The sequence below is a fragment of the Pezoporus occidentalis genome, unplaced genomic scaffold, assembly GCF_034315485.1.
Source record: "Pezoporus occidentalis ecotype Australia unplaced genomic scaffold, CSIRO_AGI_Poc_V1 ctg52, whole genome shotgun sequence".
Classification (NCBI taxonomy): Eukaryota; Metazoa; Chordata; class Aves; order Psittaciformes; family Psittacidae; genus Pezoporus; species Pezoporus occidentalis.
This window is the reverse complement of record NW_026915858.1, coordinates 3,098,957-3,122,971: the sequence shown is the minus strand read 5'-3', so window position 1 is coordinate 3,122,971 and position 24,015 is coordinate 3,098,957. Positions and strand designations below refer to the sequence as shown.

At 40.8% G+C, this 24,015-nt stretch overlaps 1 protein-coding gene across 8 annotated transcripts in view; it reads left to right on the top strand.

The window, feature by feature from the left end:
• Positions 1-24,015, top strand: part of MTR (5-methyltetrahydrofolate-homocysteine methyltransferase) — a 58,828-nt gene that overhangs the window by 2,400 nt on the left and 32,413 nt on the right. For 6 of the 8 annotated variants that reach the window (XR_009968239.1, XR_009968242.1, XR_009968241.1 and 3 more), the window contains exons 2-15: positions 4,617-4,831; positions 7,378-7,467; positions 8,256-8,325; positions 11,985-12,077; positions 12,169-12,275; positions 13,177-13,236; positions 13,605-13,699; positions 17,630-17,730; positions 18,080-18,141; positions 19,067-19,134; positions 20,046-20,122; positions 21,252-21,364; positions 22,711-22,851; positions 23,498-23,683. Coding sequence is in view for 5 of the 8 variants with exons in the window: in XM_062637385.1 (XP_062493369.1) it covers positions 4,617-4,831; positions 7,378-7,467; positions 8,256-8,325; positions 11,985-12,077; positions 12,169-12,275; positions 13,177-13,236; positions 13,605-13,699; positions 17,630-17,730; positions 18,080-18,141; positions 19,067-19,134; positions 20,046-20,122; positions 21,252-21,364; positions 22,711-22,851; positions 23,498-23,683 (1,478 nt within the window). In the remaining 3 variants the exon portion in view is untranslated. Of the gene's footprint in view, positions 1-4,616; positions 4,832-7,377; positions 7,468-8,255; positions 8,326-11,984; positions 12,078-12,168; positions 12,276-13,176; positions 13,237-13,604; positions 13,700-17,629; positions 17,731-18,079; positions 18,142-19,066; positions 19,135-20,045; positions 20,123-21,251; positions 21,365-22,710; positions 22,852-23,497; positions 23,684-24,015 lie in introns of those variants that run through there. The other 2 variants (XM_062637386.1, XM_062637387.1) reach the window with 2 other exon arrangements.

Genomic DNA, 24,015 nt, shown 5'->3' with positions numbered 1-24,015 from the left:
CACCAGACCAGTGCAGGCGCTTCCCGCACCCCGAGCTCTGCGCTGCAGCCTCCCCTCTCATCGGCCTTGTCTGTGCCACAGCAGGGCCCGCAGAGCCGGCCCTAACTCCCAAGCCCGGCCAGCTCGCGGTGCCGGCGCCAATTGCCACACCACACCCTGCTCCCGCGCTCCCTGGGGCGGGCTTTAGCCGCTCAGGGCGGGACCGTTTCTCCTGACGCCGCCCCCTGCTCGTCCCTGCTCGCCTGAGCGGCGCTGCCGGCTCCTGGGCAAGGCCTGGCGGGAGCTCGAGGCTCCCTCGGTGGCTCTCGACGCTCAGAACTGAGGCTCCTGGACGCGAGGTTTCCCCTCGCTCCGGGGTTGATGGCGGCCCCTCCGGAGCCTCTCACTTCGGCAAATGACCGAGGTTTTTCACCTTTTGAGATTTTCTTCAGACATCAAAAAAATGTCTTTTTAAGCAAATCATCAGCCTCGATGTCTTGTTTTTTTTCTCATAAAGAAGATGCGTTTATCCCATCAGTTATGCACATACAGCGTTTATGTGGGTTGGGATGGAGAAATATCATCTTGCATTATCCCCTAAGCCGTTTAGTTGCCACATTGTGGAAATGTGAGATTACAGTTGGACAAAGTTTAGAACTGTTAGTGTTAGAATGCCTGTAGGGGTGAATAACTGTACCAGAGAGACACCGAATGCTATGCAGACTTACTTGGAAACATCTGTAAGATGCAGAAGTTGTTGGAGCTGATATAGTTTTTCCTTTCCAGACTAGTAATTCCATTGTTCACATGGTCCCAAGCCCTTGGGGAAGTGAAGTAGGGTATTAGGATTTTTATTCTGTGTTCCATATCCCACTGACTTTTAAGCCACTGCTGCTGGGTCAGTTTTGTTTTCTCTTGGTATGGTCTGCTAAACTAGAACAGTCTGTGGTAATGTGCTTTATGTTTTAAGTTTCTGTAGAGTGTAAACCCAAGGTAATTGGGCCTGAGTCCTGTTATCACTGCCCGTTTCTTATGATTTCTGTTATAGCTATAGAGGCAGTTTTTCTCTGGAGGGGAATCCATTTCCCAAAGTTCACCAGTGATCTTCCTAAAACAAATCTTAATCAATTTCTGGCTGAGCAGAGGTAGAAGTAGGGTTTGTAAACAAAAGACAAAACAAACCAACAAGAGGCTGGCCTGATTTTTTGCTGTTTAGGAATTTCTCCAAACATTTTTTCATTTATTTGATAACTCTTGTGCCCTCTCTGTGCTGGAGAGGGGAATTACGTGAGTTGAAGGCTGAATTAAGATTATGGTACTTGTTTAGCAGAGCTGACTCCCAGCTGCCTGGCTGCTTTTCTCCCAAGGGCAGAGTTCAGCACTTTTTAGTATGGCTTTATAAATTGTAAAGTTTTTTTTCAACTTAATTGATTCCAAGATCATCAAGTGCAACAGATCCCCCAGGGCTGCCAAGTCCACCACTAAACCATGTCACTTAAGGGCCCCATCTGCATGGGTTTTGGACATTTCTAGTGATGGTGATTCCACCACTTTCTTGGGCAGCCTGTTACAATACTTGACTACCCTTCCGGAGAGTAAATTTTTCCTAATATCTAATCTAAACCTCCTCTGGTGGAGCTTGAGGCCATTTCCTTTTGTCCAATCTCTTATTACTTGGGAGGAAAGACCAGCCACCACTTTGCTCCATCCTCCTTTCCGGTAGATGTGTTACCATGACCGAATTGATCCTTTATGATTTTTGGGATCTTTTTGGACCTGTCTGCAGGCTTTGTTTCCAACTTAAAAATTTCATTGCCAGTGTGCCAGAGCACAAATTCAAGTAGTGCAGGCTCCTAATGGAAGAAGAGTCAAGTGTTACCCATAACAGGGACAGGTAAACTAGGGCTTGGTGGGCTTGGAGCTATGTCATCCATTTGTAAAATTTAGAGTCTGTGTACTTCCTGGCACTGATGGCCACCTTCATGATTCCCACCTTATTCCCTGCAGCTTTTTGAGATGATACTTAATCAGCACAAATCTTGAAAACTTCAGAAAAAGAGAGAAGACTTGAGGCAGATATCTGTGCTCCTATGAGCAGAAACCCTTACACAGAAGTAGCGTCTGTTCAGTGAGGAAAGCTGTAGAGAAAGCAAAACAGACTACATGCAGTGCAGGATTTAAACCCGTAGTATATATATTTGTTTGCTTTCCAGTGTGCATGAGAAGATAGTCAGGAAGCACATAGATAAAAGGGACAGAAACCTGCAGAAAGGAAGACTGGTTCTATGAGAGCTACAATGGCTTGGCTCAGCTGTCTGGGCTGCAACTCTATCAGTCCAGGAGTTGAGTCAGGAGGCTGCATTAAACCAAATGCAAGCTCTAATATGTATGTCTCATTGGGTCATAGCTCTTGCAGAGCATATAAGTTATGCTCCATAGGAATCTGTATTGCAGACATACTTTCAGATACAGTTTTTTAGTCTTGCTTCTGACAGCCTTTAGCTCAAGGACTGATTTTATTTTCATGAATATTTTGATGGCTTAATGTTAGTAGGTTTAAGCTGTTGTATAAGAAGCTGCTGAGCCTGCCTGTGTGGTGTTAAAACTTTCAATTTGAAATGAGAGTGGCTTGCTTTTTTGTATTTTAATCTCCCTTCAAATTTTACATACTTGTTAGAGAGCAAATTTTATTTGACTTCTCTTATTGCTGAGACTACATCTGATTTAGAGGTCTTTTTCCAAAGTGTTGGTATAAATGTAACCTTGCAATACCTTACTCCTGGCCTGATCTTTCCAGCATAATCATTTTTAACAATACTGATGTCAAAAAAGAAGTCGCTTTGCAAGAAAACGGAAGGAAAAAAAGTCAAATCAGCTAGCAGTGATTTTGACAGTGATTTTTAAGTACTACTGTTGGAAGTTATATTGAGATGTAAGGATATTTTTGTGCTTCAGAAATTACTCATTTTTGCAAGTGTTTTGATGATAGTGCCTAATCAAAATGCAAAACGGATTTACTGAAACTGACTAAGCCCAAGCTGAATGAAGGAGAGAAGTGAAGAGTAACGCATTGTTCATCTACATGGTTGTGAAAGATAAGTGAGGTCCTGTTCTTGTTAATTGGGGTTTTTGTGGTGATTTTTTTTTTCTTTTTTAATGCCTCAGTTTATAATTTTGACTTTTTGCTTGATGTTTGGGATGGGTTTTATTTGGGATCTTAAAGCAGTATAACTCTGCAACTTCATTCATAATGATAGCTCTGAAATGTCCATAGGGTTTCTGTTTCAGTCATTCTTAGACTTATCCTGTCTAGTACCATATAATTAGCATGTGACTTGCCTGATTTGTTTTCTTCTGGCAGAGTAGAAGAACATCTTGCTGTGTTTGTGCAAAATAAAGCAAAGCCCAGCAATTTTCTGTTGGTGGCTGAGTGGCGTTTGCTCACTCAACAGAAATACTTGGGGGTGTTGGTTGATGAAAAACTGAATATGAGCTGGCAGTGTGCACTTGCAGCTCAGAAAGTCAACTGTATCGTGGGCTGCATCAAAAGGAGTGTGACCAGCAGGCTGAAGGAGGTGATCCTGCCTGTCTGCCCTGCTCTTGTGAGACCTCACTTGGAGTATTGTGTGCAGTTCTGGTGTCCTCAACATAAAAAGGACATGGAACTGTTGGAACAAGTCCAGAGAGGGGCCACGAGGATGATCAGGGGACTGGAGCACCTCCTGTATGAAGACAGGCTGAGAAAATTGGGGCTGTTCATCCTGGAGAAGAGAAGGCTGTGTGGAGACCTCATAGCAGCCTTGCAGTATCTGAAAGGGGGCTATAAGGATGGTGGGGATGGACTCTTCATTAGAGACTGTAGTGACAGGACAAGGGGTAATGGGTTAAAACTTAACCAGGAGAAGTTTAGACTGGCTCTAAGGAAGAAGTTCTTTACTGTGAGGGTGGTGAGGCCCTGGAATGGGCTGCCCAGGGAAGCTGTGAATGCTCCATCCGTGGTGGTGTTCAAGGCGGGGTTGGACAGAGCCTTGGATAACAGTGTGAGGTGTCCCTGCCCATGGCAGGGGGGTTGGAACTAGATATTTAAGGTCCTTTCCAACCCTAACTGTTCTATGATTTTATGATTCTGTAAGTACAAAATCATTATTTAAACGGTTGAAGAATTGGTACAGGCAGTTAAGGTAGTTGGTTTTTTTTTTGTTTTGTTTCAGTAAAGTTCACTAGTTTCTGGTTTGCATTTGTGTACCACTTACAGTATGGTGTCTGGTACTAAGACCCAGCTCTGTGTTGCTGTTCAAATGTTGCTGTGGTGGAAATTGTAACGTTTTTCAGTGTTGGAGGCTGGTTTATGTAGAGTATTTGTTGTTTGTCCTTGTGAACTTTTGATGCTCTTTTTTTTTGTGCAAGTGACTGTACTTGGGTGAAGGGCCAATTGAGTCTGATTTTATTTAGATAGATGCAACTGTTACCTGACATCAGGTGATTGGAGCTGTAGGTGAAATAAACCAATTACTGTTTGATTTCAGTAGAGGACTGGTTATTTTATTCAGTTTCTTAAATAGAAAGAGCTCAGATTGCACGAGTGTGTAGATAGGGAATTTCAAAGCTGCTGAAATATTGGATTTATTTTCTTACAGCAGATCTCCAGAAAAGTGTGGAAGATGAAATTGAATCAATTCTGCAAGAGCGGATAATGGTTCTGGATGGAGGGATGGGTACCATGATCCAGCAACATGCCCTGTCAGAAGAGGATTTCCGAGGGCATGAATTTAAAGATCATTCCAGGCCTTTGAAAGGCAATAATGACCTTCTCAGTATAACTCAACCTGATATAATTTGTGACATACACAAGGTAGGTGTTCTGATTTCTGCCTCTTCGCAAGAGAAGGAAGGAAAATTCGGCCTGTACACTCCCTTTTTCCATGCCACAGGCTGCTGGCTCTCCTGAGTCTTTTGGGAATAGGGAAGAGAATGCTAGGTAACCATGCGAAAAAGAATGAGCAGATTTGACTGTTCTGGTTGTGTGAGCACAGCATTCGTGTCTTGGTTCCTGATGTCTCCCGGGCAATGTTGTTTTTAAATCCCTTTCTGACTTATGTCCTTGATGCATTTCTATTAGTTGCAAATTCTGATTTATTTAGTTTTTCTTTCTTTTTCTCCTCCTTAACCAGCACTTGAAATGTGTCTAAGTAGGACATATTCTGGAATTCTGGATGCATGTTTCCATAATTGTGTATTAAAGAGCTGTTAAATGTAGCAGCCTGAAGCAGGCCTCTCCACAGTTAATGACTGTGGGCTTCCTAATGAGTATATATGTTTCCATATTCTCAGATTTTCCCTAGAATATTAATATGTGGCTCAGAGAATAAAACAGTCTAGGGTTGATCATTAGGAATTTGCAAACAGATTTTATTATCTTTCTGTCTTCAATTAGACTTCAAAACGCAACTTCCTAAATTGCGTATTTTTTGAGTTGCAGTTATTTATTGGTCTTACTGTAATAACTGGCACTTTTGAATAGCATGGCAACTTGTAGATAACCAGTTGGAACAGAGCTTTGCATCTGTTCTGGGTTTTTCCAATTATTTATTAAAAGATCTGTATTTCATTGACTAGAATCAGAATTGACTTATGTCTATGAAACTTGTTATGTAGTCTGTATTTTTATATTCTTGCTGTCATTCTTTGGATTTTAAGAATGATGAGTTAAAAATTTCATGAGGAAATATTTGTAGATTTCAGTCCCTAGGCTGTCAGTTGAGCTGTACTGGTCGTGAACCTTGGAACTTCTAATAGCCTGTGGTTTTAATTCGGTAAGCTGGTTTAACAGTTGAATTTTGTAGGTTTAGCAGAGCAATAGTGATGTGACTTGAGTCCCCATGCCTGCAGCAACCTTTTGAGTCAGGTGCTTTCTGAGCTGTGGGTGATGACTTGGTATTTTATAGCTACCAGTTGTTATTTCTTCTGAGAATCAGACAGAACTTGATATAATAGATTAAAATATTTCTACAAAGTAACTGTAATCCCACTATATGTATGGTTGAAGTTGGGATTTTTTTGTTGTTGTGGTTTGTTTGGGGGGGGGGGGGGGGTTGTTTGTTTGTTTTGGGTTTTGGTTTTTTTTTTTTTCCTTAATGGCCCTTTGATTCATGTGCTCAATGAGTCAGATCTCACAGGTGTCTGTAACTTGAAAAGTAAACATTGGTCCTTAGCTTGTCTGACAAAGTTGGTAAGAGAGGTGATGTATTTTCAAAGGCAAAAGTGATCTTCCTGCTTTTAGCATATTATTTTCTTTATGGTGGTAGACAGTAAAATTGAAGGGTTTTTGCTAAAATGATAGATTTGAACTAAACAAAAGCTGGTATAAAGCTGTACACATTTAACATCTTTCTTTAGTCTAGGTGGTTTTCAGAAACTTCATGACTTGGTTATTAGTGTACACGTAAGACCTCGTGTATTTCCATATACCTATTTGTAGGTGTTTCCATATGTATCCAGGAGGATTTGAGAAAGCATAGTTTGCAGCAAAACATGTTTAAAGCAATCTAATTGTTTTCTGCTGTTGTTTGGATCAAGACTTTATTTGTCTTGTTGAAGCTGCTGAGCTTATCTGCTTCTTGCAGGAAAATCCAAGTGGTTTATTTTTAATGTTTTTTTTTTACTTTCTAGCATCTCAGATCTCATAATTTTCTTGAATATGCAGGCATCATCTAAGAATTAACATGATTATAAAGAGGAATTAGGGAGGGAGGAGGGCAACTGATAGAGGTTATAAAACCACAGGCTAGGATCTGAAAAAGTATTTCAACTTGCATTGATTTCAGGTTACTTCATTGGGAATTAGACAATCAAAATGGAGCAGAAAGCTTAATTGCGTTGTGAATCTGGGCCATTAGTTAAAGTTTAAATGTGATCTGCACAAAGTATAATTCCATTGAGTTTATAATCTGCCCCAGTATGCTCATGTGCTGTACAGCTCCTTTCAGAGTATTTAAATTTTCTAATTCTCTGTTACTGTTTAACTGGTGCCTTTTCTGAGTTTGCCTACAGCAGCCCTCGCTTGCTGATGGCATTTGGACTATGTCTGACCATGTCTCTGCGGAAGTCTAGAATGTGCTACAGGTACTGGACCTGGTGGTAGAGGTGACTCTATAAACGTCCCCTGTTCATAGAAAGTGTGGCTGACACAAGCACCCCAGAAATTGTTTACGTGAAAGACTTCTGTTGCTTTGACCCTGTGTTGTTGAGTAAGGTGTTCAGAGTTTGATCTCCTTTGAATTAGGAGATGATTTGTGACTTTTTGTCAACTGAACAACTTTGAGACAGAGTAGATGTGTTGCTTTCATTCCATATCTCAGATCTGGAGGTCTTGGAGGTTTTTTCTTTCATGTCTTGCAGGAATACTTGCTGTCAGGTGCTGACATCATTGAAACTAACACTTTCAGCAGCACTCGAGTTGCACAAGCTGACTATGGACTTGAACATTTGGTAAGAATGCTGAACTGTCGATACATTAAAACATTAATAAAGATTTCTGTTTTAGCAGCCAAGATTAGCTTAGTCCCAGAGTACATTGCTGTTCTGTTCAGTGACTGTGTGCTGCGTCTTGAGCCATGTGATAGTGTTGTAGCTCACTTCCACTGCTCTGGACAATTGTACTTGCTATGTGTTATAGTGTGCCCCTGTTGATGAAGACACAGGCAATAATAACTTGTCCTGGATTTTGTTTGAATATTCACAGAATGCTGCAGTTCTGTTTAAGAGAATGTTTTGCTTCAGTCCTTCCAATTTACTAAATGCTACACTTGGTAGCATTTGGTTATTTGTGTCGTTTTTTTGCTGAGTATGTAGAAGTCCTTTCAAGCTTGCATTTGTCAGACCGATTCTGTGTTCTGTTGGTTTGAGAATTTGAGAAATAAGCGAAAGAAAATACTTGGAAATACGCTACTTGAATAAAAAGTGAATTGAAAAGTATGTTAATTTTGTCCTCAAAGTCCTCGTTGTCAGCATCTGTTGACTTCAGCAGGATTTAGCTGGTGCCTTATAGAATGAAATGTTATAGGCTGGGGCATACGTGAGATGAGACCATATAACTGTTGCTGAGATGCACAGATCTGTTCCTTTTAAAGCTTTGTAATAGTGCTTACATGTGTTTGTATGACTTAGGGAGCCTTCAGTGTATTGTGAGCTACTGAATGCAAGTGCAGTGTTTCTTTGAGGATGAGTTATATTCTACTGAATTAAAGGTTACTTGGTAATTTTTGTAATTGTTCTAGGCGTATCGGTTAAACAGAGTCTCTGCCCAGGTGGCCAGAAAAGCAGCAGATGATGTAACTGCTCAGACAGGTAAGCAATATTAGTTTTAATTTCTTGTTCTTTTGTGGTTTTGATTGTTTTGTTACAATCTTTGAGAAGTTGCTAAATAGAGGGTAGCTTGGTGGTTTATTTCACAGGGACACACAGACATTCACACTCTTCAGTTTAGGCACAGGAGCAGTTTTGCATAGTGCACTAATTTGAGCATGTTTTCTGGTTCTGACCCTTTACTGTGTTCTGCAGGGATAGCTATCCTGTGCCTTCCTGTTTTAGACTGCAGGCGATACATGTATTCCAGATGTGTTGTAAGTTGCTTATGTTTGTATAGCACAGGTCTGTACTTCAGAGATGGGATAGCTGATTGTAGGTAAGTGTGGATTACCAGTTACTCCTAATTGTTTTTTACTTTACTCAGCAACTACTAAACTGCTCTTAAGTTTGTGACTGTCATTTGTAAATGTGCAGTCATTTTATCTTCAAGGCTTTTTATGAGAGGGTTATAGCTCATTCACATTGCTGTAGACAGTGCTGTCTTTTCAAAGACAAGTAATTTCCTCCTGTATTCCAGCTTCAAACTGTATTTCAAGCTAACAGTGGACAGTGAGAAGAGAGCAGCAAGCTCACTGCTCTGGACTTCAAGAGAGCAGACTTTGGCCTCTTCAGGACCCTGCTTAGTAAGGTTCCATGAGATATAGCCCTAGAGGGCAGGGGAGCCCAAGACTGTTGGTTGATATTCAAGGACCTGTTACAAGCTCAGGAGTGTTGTGTCCCAACTAGAAGAAGGTGCAGCAGGAGGGCCAGGAGACCTCCTTGGATGAATAAGGAGCTCCTGAGGAAACTTTGAAGGGAAAAAGAGGCTTATAAAAGGTGGAAGCAAGGACAGGCAGCCTGGGAAGAATACAGAGATGTTGTCCGGGAAGCTAGGGTCCAGGTTAGGAAAGCTAAGGCCCAGTTAGAATTAAACTTGGCTAGGGATGTTAAGGATAACAGGAAGGGGATCTGTAGGTACATTGCAAATAAAAGACAGACTAGGGACAAAGTAGGTCCCCTCTGGAAGCTCTCGGGAGAACTGGCTACCCTGGGTTTGGAGAAGGCTGAGGTTCTTAATGACTTCTTTGCCTCAGTCTTCACTGGCAAAGGCTGTGACCACACCACTCAAGTCTTGGAAGGCAGACGCAAGGACTGTGAGAATGAAGACCTTGTGCCCACTGTAGGAGAGGATCTGGTTCGAGACTATCTTAAGAACCTGAATGTGCACAAGTCCATGGGACCTGATGAAATCCATCCGTGGGTCCTGAAGGAGCTGGTGAATGAAGTTGCTAAGCCACTGTCCATATCTGAAAAATCTCGGCAGTGAGGTGAAGTTCCTGACAAATGGAAAAAGGGAAATAATAACCCCCATTTTCAAGAATGGGAAAATGTATGACCCGGGGAATTACAGACCAGTCAGTCTCACCTCTGTGCCTGGCAAAATCTTGGGGCAGATTCTCCTGGAAGGCATGCTAAGGCACATGAAAAACAACAAGGTGCTTGGTGACACCCAGCATGGCTTCACTAAGGGGAAATCCTGCCTGACCAATTTGGTAGCCTTCTATGATGGGGCTACAGAACTGATGAACAGGGTTGGACAGCAGTTAATATCATTTACCTGGACTTGTGCAAAGCATTTGACACTGTCCTGCATGACATTGTTGTCTCTAAATTGGAGAGACATCAATTTAACAGATGTACCACTTGGTGGATAAAGAACTGGCTGGATGGCCACACACAGAGTTGTGGTCAGTGGCTCAGTGTTCAGCTGGAGACCAGTAACGAGTGGTGTCCCTCAGGGATCGGTGTTGGGACCAGTCTTGTTCAACATCTTTGTGGGTGACATGGACAGTGGGATTGAGTGCACCCTCAGCAAGTTTGCCGATGACACCAAGCTGTGTGGTTTGGTTGATACGCTGGAGGGAAGGAATGCCATCCAGAGGGACCTTGACACGCTTGTGAGGTGGGCTGATGCCAGCATTACGAAGTTTAACCATGCCAAGTGCAAGGTCCTACACCTGGGTCGAAGCAGCCCCAGGCACAGCTACAGGTTGGGCAAAGAAGAGATTTGTAGCAGCCCTGCAGGGAAGGACTTGGGGGTGTTGGTTGATGAGAAAATGAACATGAGCTGTCGGTGTGAGCTTGCTGCCCAGAAAGCGAACCATATCCTGGGCTGCATCAAAAGGAGCGTGACCAGCAGGTTGATGGAGGTGATCCTGCCCCTCTACTCTGCTCTCGTGAGACCTCACTTGGAGTATTGTGTGCAGTTCTGGTGTCCTCAACATAAAAAGGACATGGAACTGTTGGAACATGTCCAGAGAGGGGCCACGAGGAGGATCAGGGGACTGGAGCACCTCCCGTATGAAGATAGGCTGAGAAAATTGGGGCTGTTCATCCTGGATAAGAGAAGGCTGCTTGGAGATCTCATAGCAGCCTTGCAGTATCTGAAAGGGGGCCTATAAGCATGGTGGGGATGGACTTTTTATTAGGGACTGTAGTGATAGGACAAGGGGTAATGGGTTAAAACTTAACCAGGAGAAGTTTAGATTGGCTCTAAGGAAGAAGTTCTTTACTGTGAGGGTGGTGAGGCCCTGGAATGGGCTGCCCAGGGAAGCTGTGAATGCTCCATCCGTGGTGGTGTTCAAGGCGGGGTTGGACAGAGCTTTGGATGACATGATTTAGCGTGAGGTGTCCCTGCCCACGGCAGGGGTGTTGGAACTAGATGATCTTAAGGTCCTTTCCAGCCCTAACTATTTATAATTCTATGATTCGAATAGTGCTGCTGCTTATAGAATCATAGAATTGTTAGGGTTGGAAAGGACCTTAAGACCATCTAGTTCCAACCCCCCTGCCGTGGGCAGGGACACCTTACGCTAAATCATGTCATCCAAGGCCTCGTCCAACCTGGTCTTGAACACTGCCAGGGATGGAGCATTCACAGCCTCCCTGGGCAACCCATTCCAGTGCCTCACCACCCTAACAGGAAAGAATTTCCATCTTATATCCAACCTAACTTCCCCTGTTTAAGTTTTAACCCATTACCCCTTGTCCTGTCACAACAGTCTCTAACTAAGAGTCCATCTCCAGCATCCCTATAGGCCCCATCTGCTTCTGTCCAGATCACACCTTACTGATGTGATTCATAGTATCATAGCCACTAAGTGTTCATAGGCAATATAATTTGGTTTGCCAAATCAAAAAGGTTTGAAATATACTTTTAAAAAAGTGGGTTTTATGAGCACATGCCAGAATATTCAGATCACGTTATGTGGTGAAAAATGCCACGACAGTTCTATGCTGTGCATTTAGATTAATTGAATGAAGCTTCCTGTGTCAGAGAGAAGGGGTACTTAAAAGAAAAATTATATGAACCGGTTGTCTTTTTTTAGATGTTCTGTCTGGTGTGTATACGTTGAACATCTTGTTGATTAGGATTAAAACACAAGTCAGCTGTGCTGGGTAATCTTGTGTGGATCAAACTCTTGATTTGAGACAGGAGTTTTGTAGTTCTTCATCTCTGAATGATATCCATGCCTTGGTGTCTTTGGGGGATTTTTATGTTGACATGTCTGTCATTGAAAAACCAGAGGTAAAACATCTTGATAATTTTCTTTTTCTTTTTTATTTAATCTTCCCCCTCTTCCCCTGTCTTGGTTTAGGAATTCGGAGATATGTTGCTGGAGCCATGGGTCCAACAAACAGGACACTCTCTGTGTCACCATCTGTGGAGAGACCAGATTACAGGAACATAAGTAAATGTTTCTTATCATAAAATTATTTAACTTAGTGATGGTCTTGAAAGAAGTACCTCCAGATGAAATTAACATAATTCCCATTTTACAGCGTTTGATGAACTGGTCGAAGCTTATAAGGAACAAGCCAAAGGACTTTTGGATGGAGGAGTTGATATCTTGTTAGTGGAAACCATATTTGATACAGCGAATGCCAAGGTGAGGCTCCTGGAAAAAAACCAACGTAGTAATATAAGTATTTTCGGTACTACCTAAGGAAATTCAGTGTAGTGGTTGTAAGAGGTATCAGGTACTGCTTACTAAATATATGAAAAGACTCTTCAGTTGATGGCAAACAGGTAGAATATAAGGAGATGTTTTTTTAATCAACTTATTCCAGAGTTTTCCTTTGTCTTGTAGTATGTGCTGTTAGTATGTTTCTGGCTGTCTGTATTGGTTCTCCTCTTATTTCCAGAAGCTGCTTAGGGCAAGCGGTGGAGGTGTTGGGGGCTTAAAACTGTCTTGCAATTTTATGTGGAAAAGTCTAGCTGGATATGCACACAGCATTTCTTAAAACTTTTGCCACAAGCTAATTAACATGTGCAGTGGCATGACTTGTCCTTTGCAGATTTGACCAGATTTCTTGGAGGCTTGGGTAGGATCCTGTGGTTTAACATAGTGCTGAGCTTGTGTTCACATGCAACTTTCTTACACTAAGGAGGCAGGAAGTTTACAGGGCTTTCCTAGGGTTCACTGCAGTCCTTACTGTTAAAATTTGTGGTGGTTAGAATCTTCTGCAAACTGCATGTCTAATCAGAGTCAAGGGCAGTGAATGTGTCCTGAGAATAGCACATGCAACTGTGTTTGAGGTGGCGGTTGTGTTGCAGATGTGAGAGAGAAGTACATGCTTATGTTATTTAGGTTTCAGACCAGTATTGGTCTTACTTGGTTACTTCCTTTCTACTTGTTACCAGAATGTGTTTTGGAATATCCATTTAGGGGTAAGGGTACGGTACAGTCTTGAGTGTAGTAAGTAAGCAAGCCCACACAAACAAAAAACCCAACAAACTGAAGAATTCCCAAAATGCCCATTAATATTTTGCAATTTGTTCTTCTGTAGGCAGCTCTTTTTGCACTCGAGATGTTGTTTGAGGAAGAGTATGCCCCCCGACCCATATTTGTAAGTATATATTTTTTATTTAATATTTTACATATACTTAGGCTTGATTTGCAAACTAGGTAAGGTGACTGTTAAAGTGTTTTGAAATGAAGGAAATAAACGTCTTGGAAATGTACTTTTTTCACATTATTCTTAAAAGAAAAACACTTGATGTTCCATTGTAGCAAAAGGAATAACTTGTTTTTAAGGCCAGCCCTGTTCCCTTTCTCTCTCCATTCCCCACCCCCCCAGGTTTTTCTGTTTAGGTTGTGCCTCAGCACTTTGAGTGGTGCACAGATCGCTCTGCTTTGACTTTTAGCAGTTCAGCTGTTGAAATATTTTTTGTTAATTGAATTATTTTCTTTTCTCTGTGTTCAACTGATATTTAGGTTTCTGGAACCATTGTGGATAAGAGTGGACGTACCCTCTCAGGCCAGACAGGAGAGGCATTTGTCATCAGTGTTTCCCACAATAAGCCCCTTTGGTAAGGAAATGTATCTTTCTCATAGTAAGTTAACTGTAGATTGTGATTCTTATCTATTTTACCCCCTTGCTTGCAGCTAAATGAAAGCTATACTGTGATCATACTTAATCGTGTATTGCTAATGTGTTCTGCTATCATTCCCTTAGCAGAAATTACGTTTCCAAAGAACACTGAATTTTTAAAACATTGCTCTAAATAATCCGGGCTTTTGTGTTTGCATCAGCTGCTGAAATAACAATTAAGTCAAAGCATTAAAAAAAAAAATTCTGAAACTGTAGTTTGCTGTTTCCTGCTGTCTCCTACTGCCTCAGGTTGAGGAACTAATTCCTGGTATGCACAAGGTTTACCTCTCTTTCTTAGAGGGAAGCACTGCCAGCTCAGAATGTTCTAGCTTTGCTTCAAAGAATAAATCGTAGGATTTCATTCCAGTGTCTTATTTACTGAACTCCCACAAGCATATATGTATTCCATGGGTGTTTTTCTCAAGGATGTGCATTGTTTTGGTAGCTCCTAATGTCTCCATTTACTCACACTCTTTTCTGTCCAGGCAGAAAAGTTGAAACAAGTATGAGTTTAAGATCTGTGAAAACACATAATATAGCAGATTTTGGTCACTGTGCAAGGTTTTGCACTTTAATTAGACTACTATTCCCTGTTTCTCTGTTCTTCTCAGCTTCTATGTGCTATTCTAACTCCTTCTTGCCTTCTCTTCCCTCTTTGCCATTTCTTCTCTCAGGTTGGTTCTTCACATGAAAACTTACACTGGAAATTGATTTTTTTTTTTCTAGACTATTCTAGTTTAAGACATTTAATTCACTGTTAGCAATGCACACCATGCACATTGTGATGAGCCATTGTTTGTTTTTACAACAACATTCCAGCTAAAATGTGCAATCTGTCATCCTGGTAATACAAAAGCAGAAGACTGCATTTGCGGCTTTCCTGACTGCCCTTGAGGCTCTACTTTCCCAGACCAGACGGTGCTCCAGAAGTAACATATGGAGCCTCTTGGAACAGGGTGATAGTTGACTCCTTCTCTCAGCATCACAGCCTAGTCATCCATTCTTGGCATGAGTGTGTCTCAGATAATCTTGTTCATAAATCTCTTGCCTTTGAAGAGAAGGGCACTTGAGCAGAAATCAGGAATTTATTAAACCATATTTTATAAAAGCTAACTTACAGGTTTGAGTGCTTGGGGCCTCTTTCTCATTTCTGCAAAATCTACTATACAGCACTGTGGCAGAAGGGTTTTAGTTCTGGGAGCAGATTGCATTTAATGTTTTTTTTTTTCTCTTGCCAAATTGGTACAGAGTGGCTTTAGGGTTGTGAAAAAGCTGATTAATAGTAGTATCCTAGGAATCATGTTATACATGCTCACATGTTTCCATTTGGGTTTTGTATGTTCTGTTTAGCGTGAGTATTGTCCTTAAGACAGTTTGGTTTGGAGCCCCTCCTCCCTCCCTCCCAAAGTGTATGCTTTGTGTCTGGTTGACACAGGTAACTGAGAAACTTGTGAACTGTGCTTAGTAAGTGCTGAAAGATGTGTGGCAAGCTGCTTGCTATAAAAGGTGCTCAGATGTGTCATGAGTTCCCTTCGTGTTATTTGGGATGCTGTAATTGTTTCTTTTGTGGTAGCATTAGGAAGACATACGCAGTGTTTAGGGCCCTAATGTGGTGTTTGTTCTGGTCCCAAGGGTGCTCTGCAGGCTTAGCTTTCACAGGATCCGATATATGGCTGCTGTGAAGAGATGAGCAAGGGAGGGAGGTGATATTTTCAGATGAGGGTGTGATGGTTATTACACTAGGGCAGCAGTGACAGCATACCAGCAATCTCATTGAAGGCTGCTAGCTTTTAACAGTTAAGTTTGCTTTACTCAAATGTTTTCTTTCATGATACTGTTCAGTGCTGGGGGGAGATAACATCCACAGAAGATACTTTTCTGGAATGAAATGTGCATGACTGTGTGTAGTTTGTCTTGGCAGTTTTGAAACAGGTAATGCTTGGGGAGTGTTCTGTTCATAGATATATTTGTCAGCAATCCCTGTGCTGGGTAATCATTCAGGCAGTCTGGAGGGCCAGTATGCTGTAAGTCAAGCAAGAACATCAAGAAGTGCTTGTTTGCTGAGTATGTTGGCTGCTTTTACAGTATCTCTCCAGTAAGGTAAGGTAAAGAGAGTGACAGATGAGTTTGAATTTAGAACCAGAGACTGATTTGTATTAAATATGGAATGGAGAGATGAAGCTGCTTAATACAGGAAGGAGCTTAAAAAGAGGGTGTAGGGAGTGTGAGCTGAAAGTTTGTGAACTGAATGACTCAACAGTAGGAAAGACATTTGCATCTGATAAGGATGGTCTTGTTAACCATTTTTACCTTGCTTTACTTTGAAAATCCTGAGAGATGAGCCCCACTTTGAAATAAAGAACTTCGTTGCTGGAATTAATTGTGTATTCCCTGTGCATGCTGTTTGCATCCAGGAGAACTGTATAAGGATTTAAATGTATGTAAATACCAAATAGGGAAATGGGAATTAAAGGGTTCTTTTAAAACTTTTCTGTTTAAATGGAATGGGCTGTATGAATGCATTAGAGAAAGCACTTCAAAGGTAGAGCTGGCTGCTTCAAAAAAACAAACGTATATGCCCACCTGCCCCTAGAAAAACCCAAATCAACCCACCACTAAGCTATTGGAAGAAGGGGTTTGTGTATTGTTTGGTCTTGATATGTGACTGTGTGCTATTCAAGGCCCTGCTTTTGGATGTTGCTGTGAGCCCTCAGATCTCAAGGATTTGTCATTCTGTCCAAAAGTGATACTGGCTGCAAGCATTTACTGCTACGACTTGTGAAGTTACCAAGCCCCTGCCTGCTCCTTGAAAGAGGGAAGGAGGTCAAAAACCATTTTGTGCTTCCAGTCCTGTGCAGGGCTTTGTTGGTTTTGTCTTCTGGGAAACTACGTGGGCATACATGTAATTCATTAATTTAGCTACCTGTGAGGCAGCCTCTGCATCCCAACTAGTTGGGAGATATGGCTGTTATCCATTCCTGTTTCAGTGGGTTAGCTTGCCATCCCCTCTGAGACTGCTATTCCAAGAAAGGAGAAAGCTTTTTTTACATCTTCCTCTTCCAGCAGCACTGTGAGCACCTTCTGAGTTTTGCAGCCCTCCTAAGATAGTTTCTAGAATGGTGGAAAGAGATCAGGAAACATACGTAAAAGGTCTTTTACATGCTTTCTGAAAGAGGGAAATTTCCCGTTTTAGTATCAATGTAGACATTTCAAGCACCAATCACGTTTATGTATGTCTGTCATTCAATGAAAGAAAGCACAATCATACCTTAAATTGATTGAGAAGCTTATTCATGCAAAAATGCTTCTGCTGCAGTGCTGTCTTTGTTACTAAGATGTAGCAGATTTAGTTGGCCAAGCTTAGTGCTGCCATGAGGCATTTTGGGGGATATAGTTGGTTTCTTCAAAGACTGGCATAATTAAGAACATTATGACTTAGTAGCTTGAAGCAGGTCTTGCTTTTTCAACCTTTCTCATACTACTTTCTATAGCACAAGCCTCCTTTCCAGTCTGTCATTCTCATTCCACTTGTTCTCTTTCTCACCTGGAAAATACAGAGCCGTCATGTTGCTGCAGTTGCTGTCAAAATGCTGCCACTTTCCTCCTGGATTTTGAAATGAAATCTTGATTTGCTGTTCCCAGTTCAGTTCAGTCAAGCTGCCTTCTCCCTTGTGCTTTTCTTCCACCTGGGAGCTCTCCTTTTGCAGAGTCTTGCTGTATTGATGGTGATGATTAAAGAAATTGGAGTTCAGGTTGGTTTTGTTGTAGATGATTGTGGGAGTTAGCAGTTGCCAGCACTAACATTCATCTGTTTTGTATGTAAAAGGTGTTTTTATCTCAAAATAATTTTTGACAATTTATTTTCCAGTATCGGCTTAAATTGTGCTTTAGGGGCAGTTGAAATGCGACCATTCATTGAAACAATTGGAAAATGTACAACAGCCTACATCATCTGTTACCCCAATGCAGGTGTGTTGGTGCACAGGTTCCTGTGCCTGCAGTCAGAGAAAATGTAACTAAACCATTCTATCTCATTAACAATAGTAGAGTTGAATTAGCTTGAAAAGATGGTTGGTTTTACTATTAAAAAGAGATAAAAAATATTACAAATTGCTGGAAGTAACTGTTTTTATGTCTGTGACAGTGAATCCAGAATGCTCTTGCATAATTAATAATCTGTTGAGTAATGATTGCAAAGATGATGAGGTATTTTAGTTCTCATACAAGTGTAGCTACTTTAAGTAGGTCTTTTATGGAATTTAATTCTGTTCTTGTGGGCTTTAAACAAATAGTAATACTAGAAAAATTATGTTTCAAGGTCTTCCCAATACTTTTGGTGGTTATGATGAAACTCCAGAAGTGACTGCCAAGCATCTAAAGGTATGAAGTATTTCTTGTGAGTGTGTCATATCTGACACAGTAGTAGACAGAAATTCTTTGCTTGTATTTTTTGCATGTTTATTATAGTATTGGATGAGAGAGAGCTGGTGGTGGGTTTTCTGTTTGATTTGGTGTCCATTCCCCTCCTCCCCACTGCGTGGTGTGTTTCTCCCCCCACCCCACCCCACCCCACCCCCGCCTCCCATATGGCTCTATATATCGTTTGTATTGTTTAGACAATTTGCTGAATGGTAGGGATTTGAGATACCAGGTTAGGAAAAACTACTTGGGATACTCTGAAAACCTTAATTTTATCTTTCATATCCTACATTAAGTAGCTTTCCTGCAGCTTGGTCTGTGAATGTTACTCATTTGCACTCCTATGTTCTTACTTTTACATTTGGAAATTGTTCAAAAAGCCAATTCTTTTTTATGGCTTGGCAGAATTTGACTGAGTTATGTATCTAGGAACCACTGATGTTGGTGGTGTTCCGGTTCAGGGTGTCCTTCCACGTGCCACTTGATCTGTGCAAGATGGAGCTATGTGGCTGGAGCTGCAGAATGTCAGTGAGAATCCAGTATCTGCTGCATGTTGGTTGCCCTTTATAATACAGTATGACTAGCCTTCGATAATCATCCAAGTTGTCATCTGGGGCTTCGGTATAAAATAGGCCAGTTTATTTCCTAAAATTAAGTGTTGAAATTGCTGGTTAGCCTTGGGAATTCACATCTCGGATCATATAGAGAAGAAATAGTACTGATTGGGTTTTCTCTTTTTTTTTTTTTTTTTTTCTTGTGATCCCCCTGAGTTGCTTAACATATGGAGAAAAGAAAAATAAATATGTACCTTAAACACAAATATATGTATCTTAAAAAGAAACACATATATAAAAGACACAAAATCCTCTTTCCCTTGCTTTTACAGAATTTTGCTTTGGACGGTTTGGTCAACATAGTTGGAGGTTGCTGTGGTACTACACCAGCACACATCAGGTACATCATGAGCTACAGCTTCAGGTGCACTGGGGAGTAAATTAAATGCTGCTTCTGAGGATTAGTGTTCCATGGCTTGCCTTAAAGTTTCCTGAAAAGATGGATCACTTGAATGCTAATAGCAGTGACATAGGGAGTAGAAATAACTGGTTTTTATAGCCATGTGTATAGTGAAGAATGAGAAGAGGCATGGTGTTCAAATGAGGATTATACCTCTGCTGTTTTGTCATCTAAAATTGTCTTGGAATGTAAGTTTGTGCAGGAAATGTCATAACAGAAGATGTGGGAATGCTGTACAGCTGGTGCTAGTCCTGGCCAGTCAGAAGGAGAATTTTATATCTTTCTCACTGGATGTAGGTCAGTGGGAAAACCTCCCTTTTACACCTGGGCTTGAAAGAGAAGGGGCCCTTGTGATTAATTTTTACTCTGATACAAAATGGAAAGACGTGGTTTATGAACATGTAGAGGACACTGTGTGTCCCTCCTGACTGTAGCAAAGAGAAAGTGAATGTGAACACCATGAGTCATTCTGGCATCTGAGAAACGTGTCTCAGTACATAGAAGGGTTTGTCCCTTTTTTTTCTGCAATCATCAGCAATTGCTTAGCAAATCATGACTATGGTAAGTGTGGTTGAGGACTAGTTCTGATATCCATCCAGTATCTCATTGGCATAATATCTCATGCTCTGTATTTGATAGGTCTTCAGCTTTAAGTTCCTGACAAATAGATATTATAAGGTTTTCTAGGAGTATTTTTTTGCCTTTGACCACACAAAATGAAACTAGCCAATTAATCTTGTCTCCTGCAGGGCTAAATCGGAGGTGTAGGTATATGTCTAATATAATCTGAGTCTTTTCTCGAGTGGTTTAATTTTAATTGAAAACTACTCGTTCCTCTTTCTGTAACTCAGGGAAATTGCTCAAGCTGTGAAATTCTGTAAGCCTCGAGTTCCACCTTCTCTCTCTCAAGGATACATGCTGCTGTCAGGTAAAATGGAGTGTTAATGGGTTGAGCTTTATAACTCATGCAACTTTCTTTTATAAATTTATTTGCTGTTTTATGCTAATCAGAATGGCACTCTGAGTTTCTGGTTCTGCCTGAATACCAAGCTTATGGATGTGTAATCAGATCTTAGTGATTTGGCCAAAGGATTAATGGAACATTTTATCGCAATCTAGTAAAGTATAGCCAAGATAGCATAATTTATTCTGCAAGTCTCAGCCACTTTGTAATGCTGAGTGAGAAGGTTTATCCTCGCTTTGCAACAGGGGAGGGCCAACCACAGAGAAATCAGTTAATTTGACTATAGTTGATGGCAGAGCTAGGATGAGATCCTTGTTTACCTCCTGTGAGGGGGCTGTCTTGTATTGCTTTGGATGGCAATCCAGTTGTACTGGGACAGGGTGCCAGCAGTATATCCAGGTGTAGAATGTAATTTGTTTTGGCAGAGTCTAGATCTGTATGTTCTTCAGCCAAGCCTGTTTTTAAGCCTTTGGGACATGTATCCAAGTAAAACAGTACCTTCATTTTGGTCTGGTGTTTTAATCCTAAAGTTTAGTATAAATTAAATAAGTCATAGTTGTCCTGTGGTGGTTTCATGCATCATCTTATTTTGTTCTGTTCTAAGTTATGTTTGCCTCTGAGTTGCCTGCTACCTAAGGGTCCCAATTGCCTTGTTTTCCTGAACTTGGGTATGTGATTAAGAGCTGTCCTTGGTTGTCAGTCAATTCAGCACGCTGCTTGGTGGTGGTAAGGTCAAAAGATAGCACAGCTGGAAGTTGAGAGAACGTGTGCATGTGCATACATATAGATGCCCAAAGAATCGTGGATTCATGTCATGTTGTATTGGACAAATTGGCTGTTATTTTATTTGTTGGTCAGGTAAATTATTGACTGTCACTGAAGAAGAATAACCTTTGACATATGCGTTGGGAGTTGTTTCATTGCATTTCTTTGCTAGTTACTCATTATGTGTGCTGAGATGTGTTACATCCTGATGTGCTGAGAAATCACTATTCCTAGAGATCTCTATTTCACAGTTTAGAAAAGGGATTTTGTCTCTCTTAAAGTTTTTCTTTTCTGTTTTTACAAATATGTTCCAAAATATCTTTTTAAGGTCTGGAGCCATTCAGGATTGGGCCGTACACCAACTTTGTTAATATTGGTGAACGCTGCAATGTTGCAGGATCACGGAAGTTTGCTAAACTCATAATGGCAGGCAACTACGAAGTATGCATTTTAACAATAATCCTTATAGCTGATACTCCAATTGTTTCATTGCTCCATTGCACTGTTACTAGTTGGTTGTTTTTCTGGCACAAGGCATTATTCTACACCATTACAAGAATAAGAAAGCAAGGAGAATTCACTTTGTCACTGTCCTTTGCTTCTGTGCTTACCATCTCCTACTATTTTTGTGAAAAGGGTGTTACAGGTATTATGGATTTCCGTTTAGAATTAAGTTACACACCTGATAATGGTTTAGAAAATGTCTTGGTCTGTGCTATATCTAGGGGTGGGTTTACAGATGAGGGAGGAGGGAATATGGCTGTAATTACACTTCCAACATGTGGGGTACATATGACTTGAAACAGATTGTGGCAGCGTGCAGCTCTCACTCTTACCCTCACTTTGACTAATGGTCAGAATTATGGTTACATCTAATCTTTATATATTTTGATCACTGGCTCCAGCATGCTACATGAGAGTTGTTACAGAAGAGTTGCTTAGAAAGTAGTTCCTTAATGAAACAGCTGCAGGGCAGGTCTGCTGGTGAAAATTGCTACTGTAACATTCAAACAAATAGTAAAGTGACATTTCTTGGAAGTGGAGACTGCCTCAGAATATGCAGTGCTGTTCTCGTAGATGCAATCAAAATTAAAGCCTTAATTTGTTTTTTAAGAAAGTCTAGCTCTGAAGCTCTTAGAAGTAACAAAGCAGGTTAGACCTCTTAAATAAGGAGAGCACAGGTTGTTAAGGACTGGGAGCGGCTATAAACCTTTTCCTTTTTTTGTCTCCTCAGTCTGCCAAGTGACAAAAAAAGGAAATGAATGGCTATAGGTGTTCAGATAATTATGTGGGCCAAAGGTAAAGCTTTAATATTTCCTTTGTAGCACTTGGTGATTATTCTGCAGCTGGAAAAAGTGTTGAACCTCCTTCAAAAATTAAATACTCTATGTTGTAAAACAGCAGAGGTTGGAATGCAGGACCCTTATTTCATGCCATCACAGAGACTGTTCCTGTAATTTTGTGCAGTCAGAAGTCCTTGTTACCATGCAGATCTTAAATCATTCACTTACGTGTATGACCAATTGTCTGAAATCAATGAAATTACCAGCACATTAGGTCTCTGGTGTCATATTTTTGTGAACAAATTAGTTACCAGTTGTGCCATACTAACAACTTCCGTATGTTGTAGTGTATCACAGACTGCTTCCTTATTCTTTTCTGGTATGTCTTAAATTTTTTTTAAGTTTCTGGCTGCGTGCATATTTTGGAGCAGTGAAATGTTATCCTGAGAATGCCTAGGCTCTTTTCTACTGACTGTTGTTTTTGTTTTTGACTTTATTCTTTAGGAAGCCCTGAGCGTAGCCAAATTGCAAGTTGAGATGGGGGCCCAGGTTCTTGATATCAACATGGATGATGGGATGCTGGATGGCCCTGCTGCAATGACCAGATTTTGTAATTTAATTTCTTCAGAACCTGATATTGCAAAGGTTGTAATTGAGTCACTCCAAAGCACAATAAAGATCATTTTATTGAGTTGGAATTTGCCTTTCAGAAAATTTTGATTCATTTAGTAACCAGTTTAGATGCTTAATAAGCAGATGTAAGTGTCCCCAAAGTGGAAGAGGTACTGTTATAGAGAAGGCCTTTGGGGTAACAGAGGTTTTAACATTCTCTGTGTGATTTGAGCTAAATATACGCCAGACCTTTTCATTGGTTAGGAAAGGTGGATGCTAGTTCCTTTTGCAGCAGTTATGAGCCATAATCTATATATTGGCCGTGCATAACAGTATTGCTTTCCACAAAACTTAAAATTGCTCTGGATAGAGATGGTTTTAAATGATACTTCTGTCATGTGAATTTTCTAAAAATGAGTATCTAATTCGGAAACACAAGACAATACATGGAGAAGTAGGGGTCTCTCTGTGATATGTGATGGAATTGCCATAGAAGCTCTTGAGTTAAATTTGTTCTGAGTTTAGCATTTAAAGCAAAGTGAATCTACAAATGCCATCTGGAAACTCTCTGTTCATAAATGATGATTAATGTGTGCATTTTTATGTCCAAATGGGCAAACAGCATATGGAACATGAATTTGTAACTTGTATGCCTGGCTTACCTCTTTGTTATTTACAGGTGCCGTTATGCATTGACTCCTCAAATTTTTCAGTGATTGAAGCAGGTTTGAAATGTTGCCAAGGGAAATGCATTGTAAACAGCATCAGTCTGAAGGAAGGTGAGGAAGACTTTTTGAAGAAAGCAAGGAAAATTAAGTTGTATGGAGCAGCTGTGGTTGTCATGGCTTTTGATGAAATAGGGCAGGTGAGTGTTGCTTTAAAAGAGTTATTTTTCTTCTGGAGTGCAAGTCTTGTGCAAGATGGAGTTTTGTTTTGTTGACTCAGGTGATTCAAAGAAGTCTGTGTAGTCTTAGCAGTAGTTTTGACCCTGATATGTAATCATTTATTATGCTGCTTACATTTGAAGAATCCAAGTACTGTTCTAAGCATAGCTCTGCTAGCACATAACCATATCTCTTGTTATTCAGCCATTCTGAACTCTTCCTTCCTTCATAGAAGATTTTTCTTTTGAGTTCAGAAGCTGAGTTTAGGATGAGAGTGGAATCCTTGTGGATTCATTTAGTTATTACAAACCAG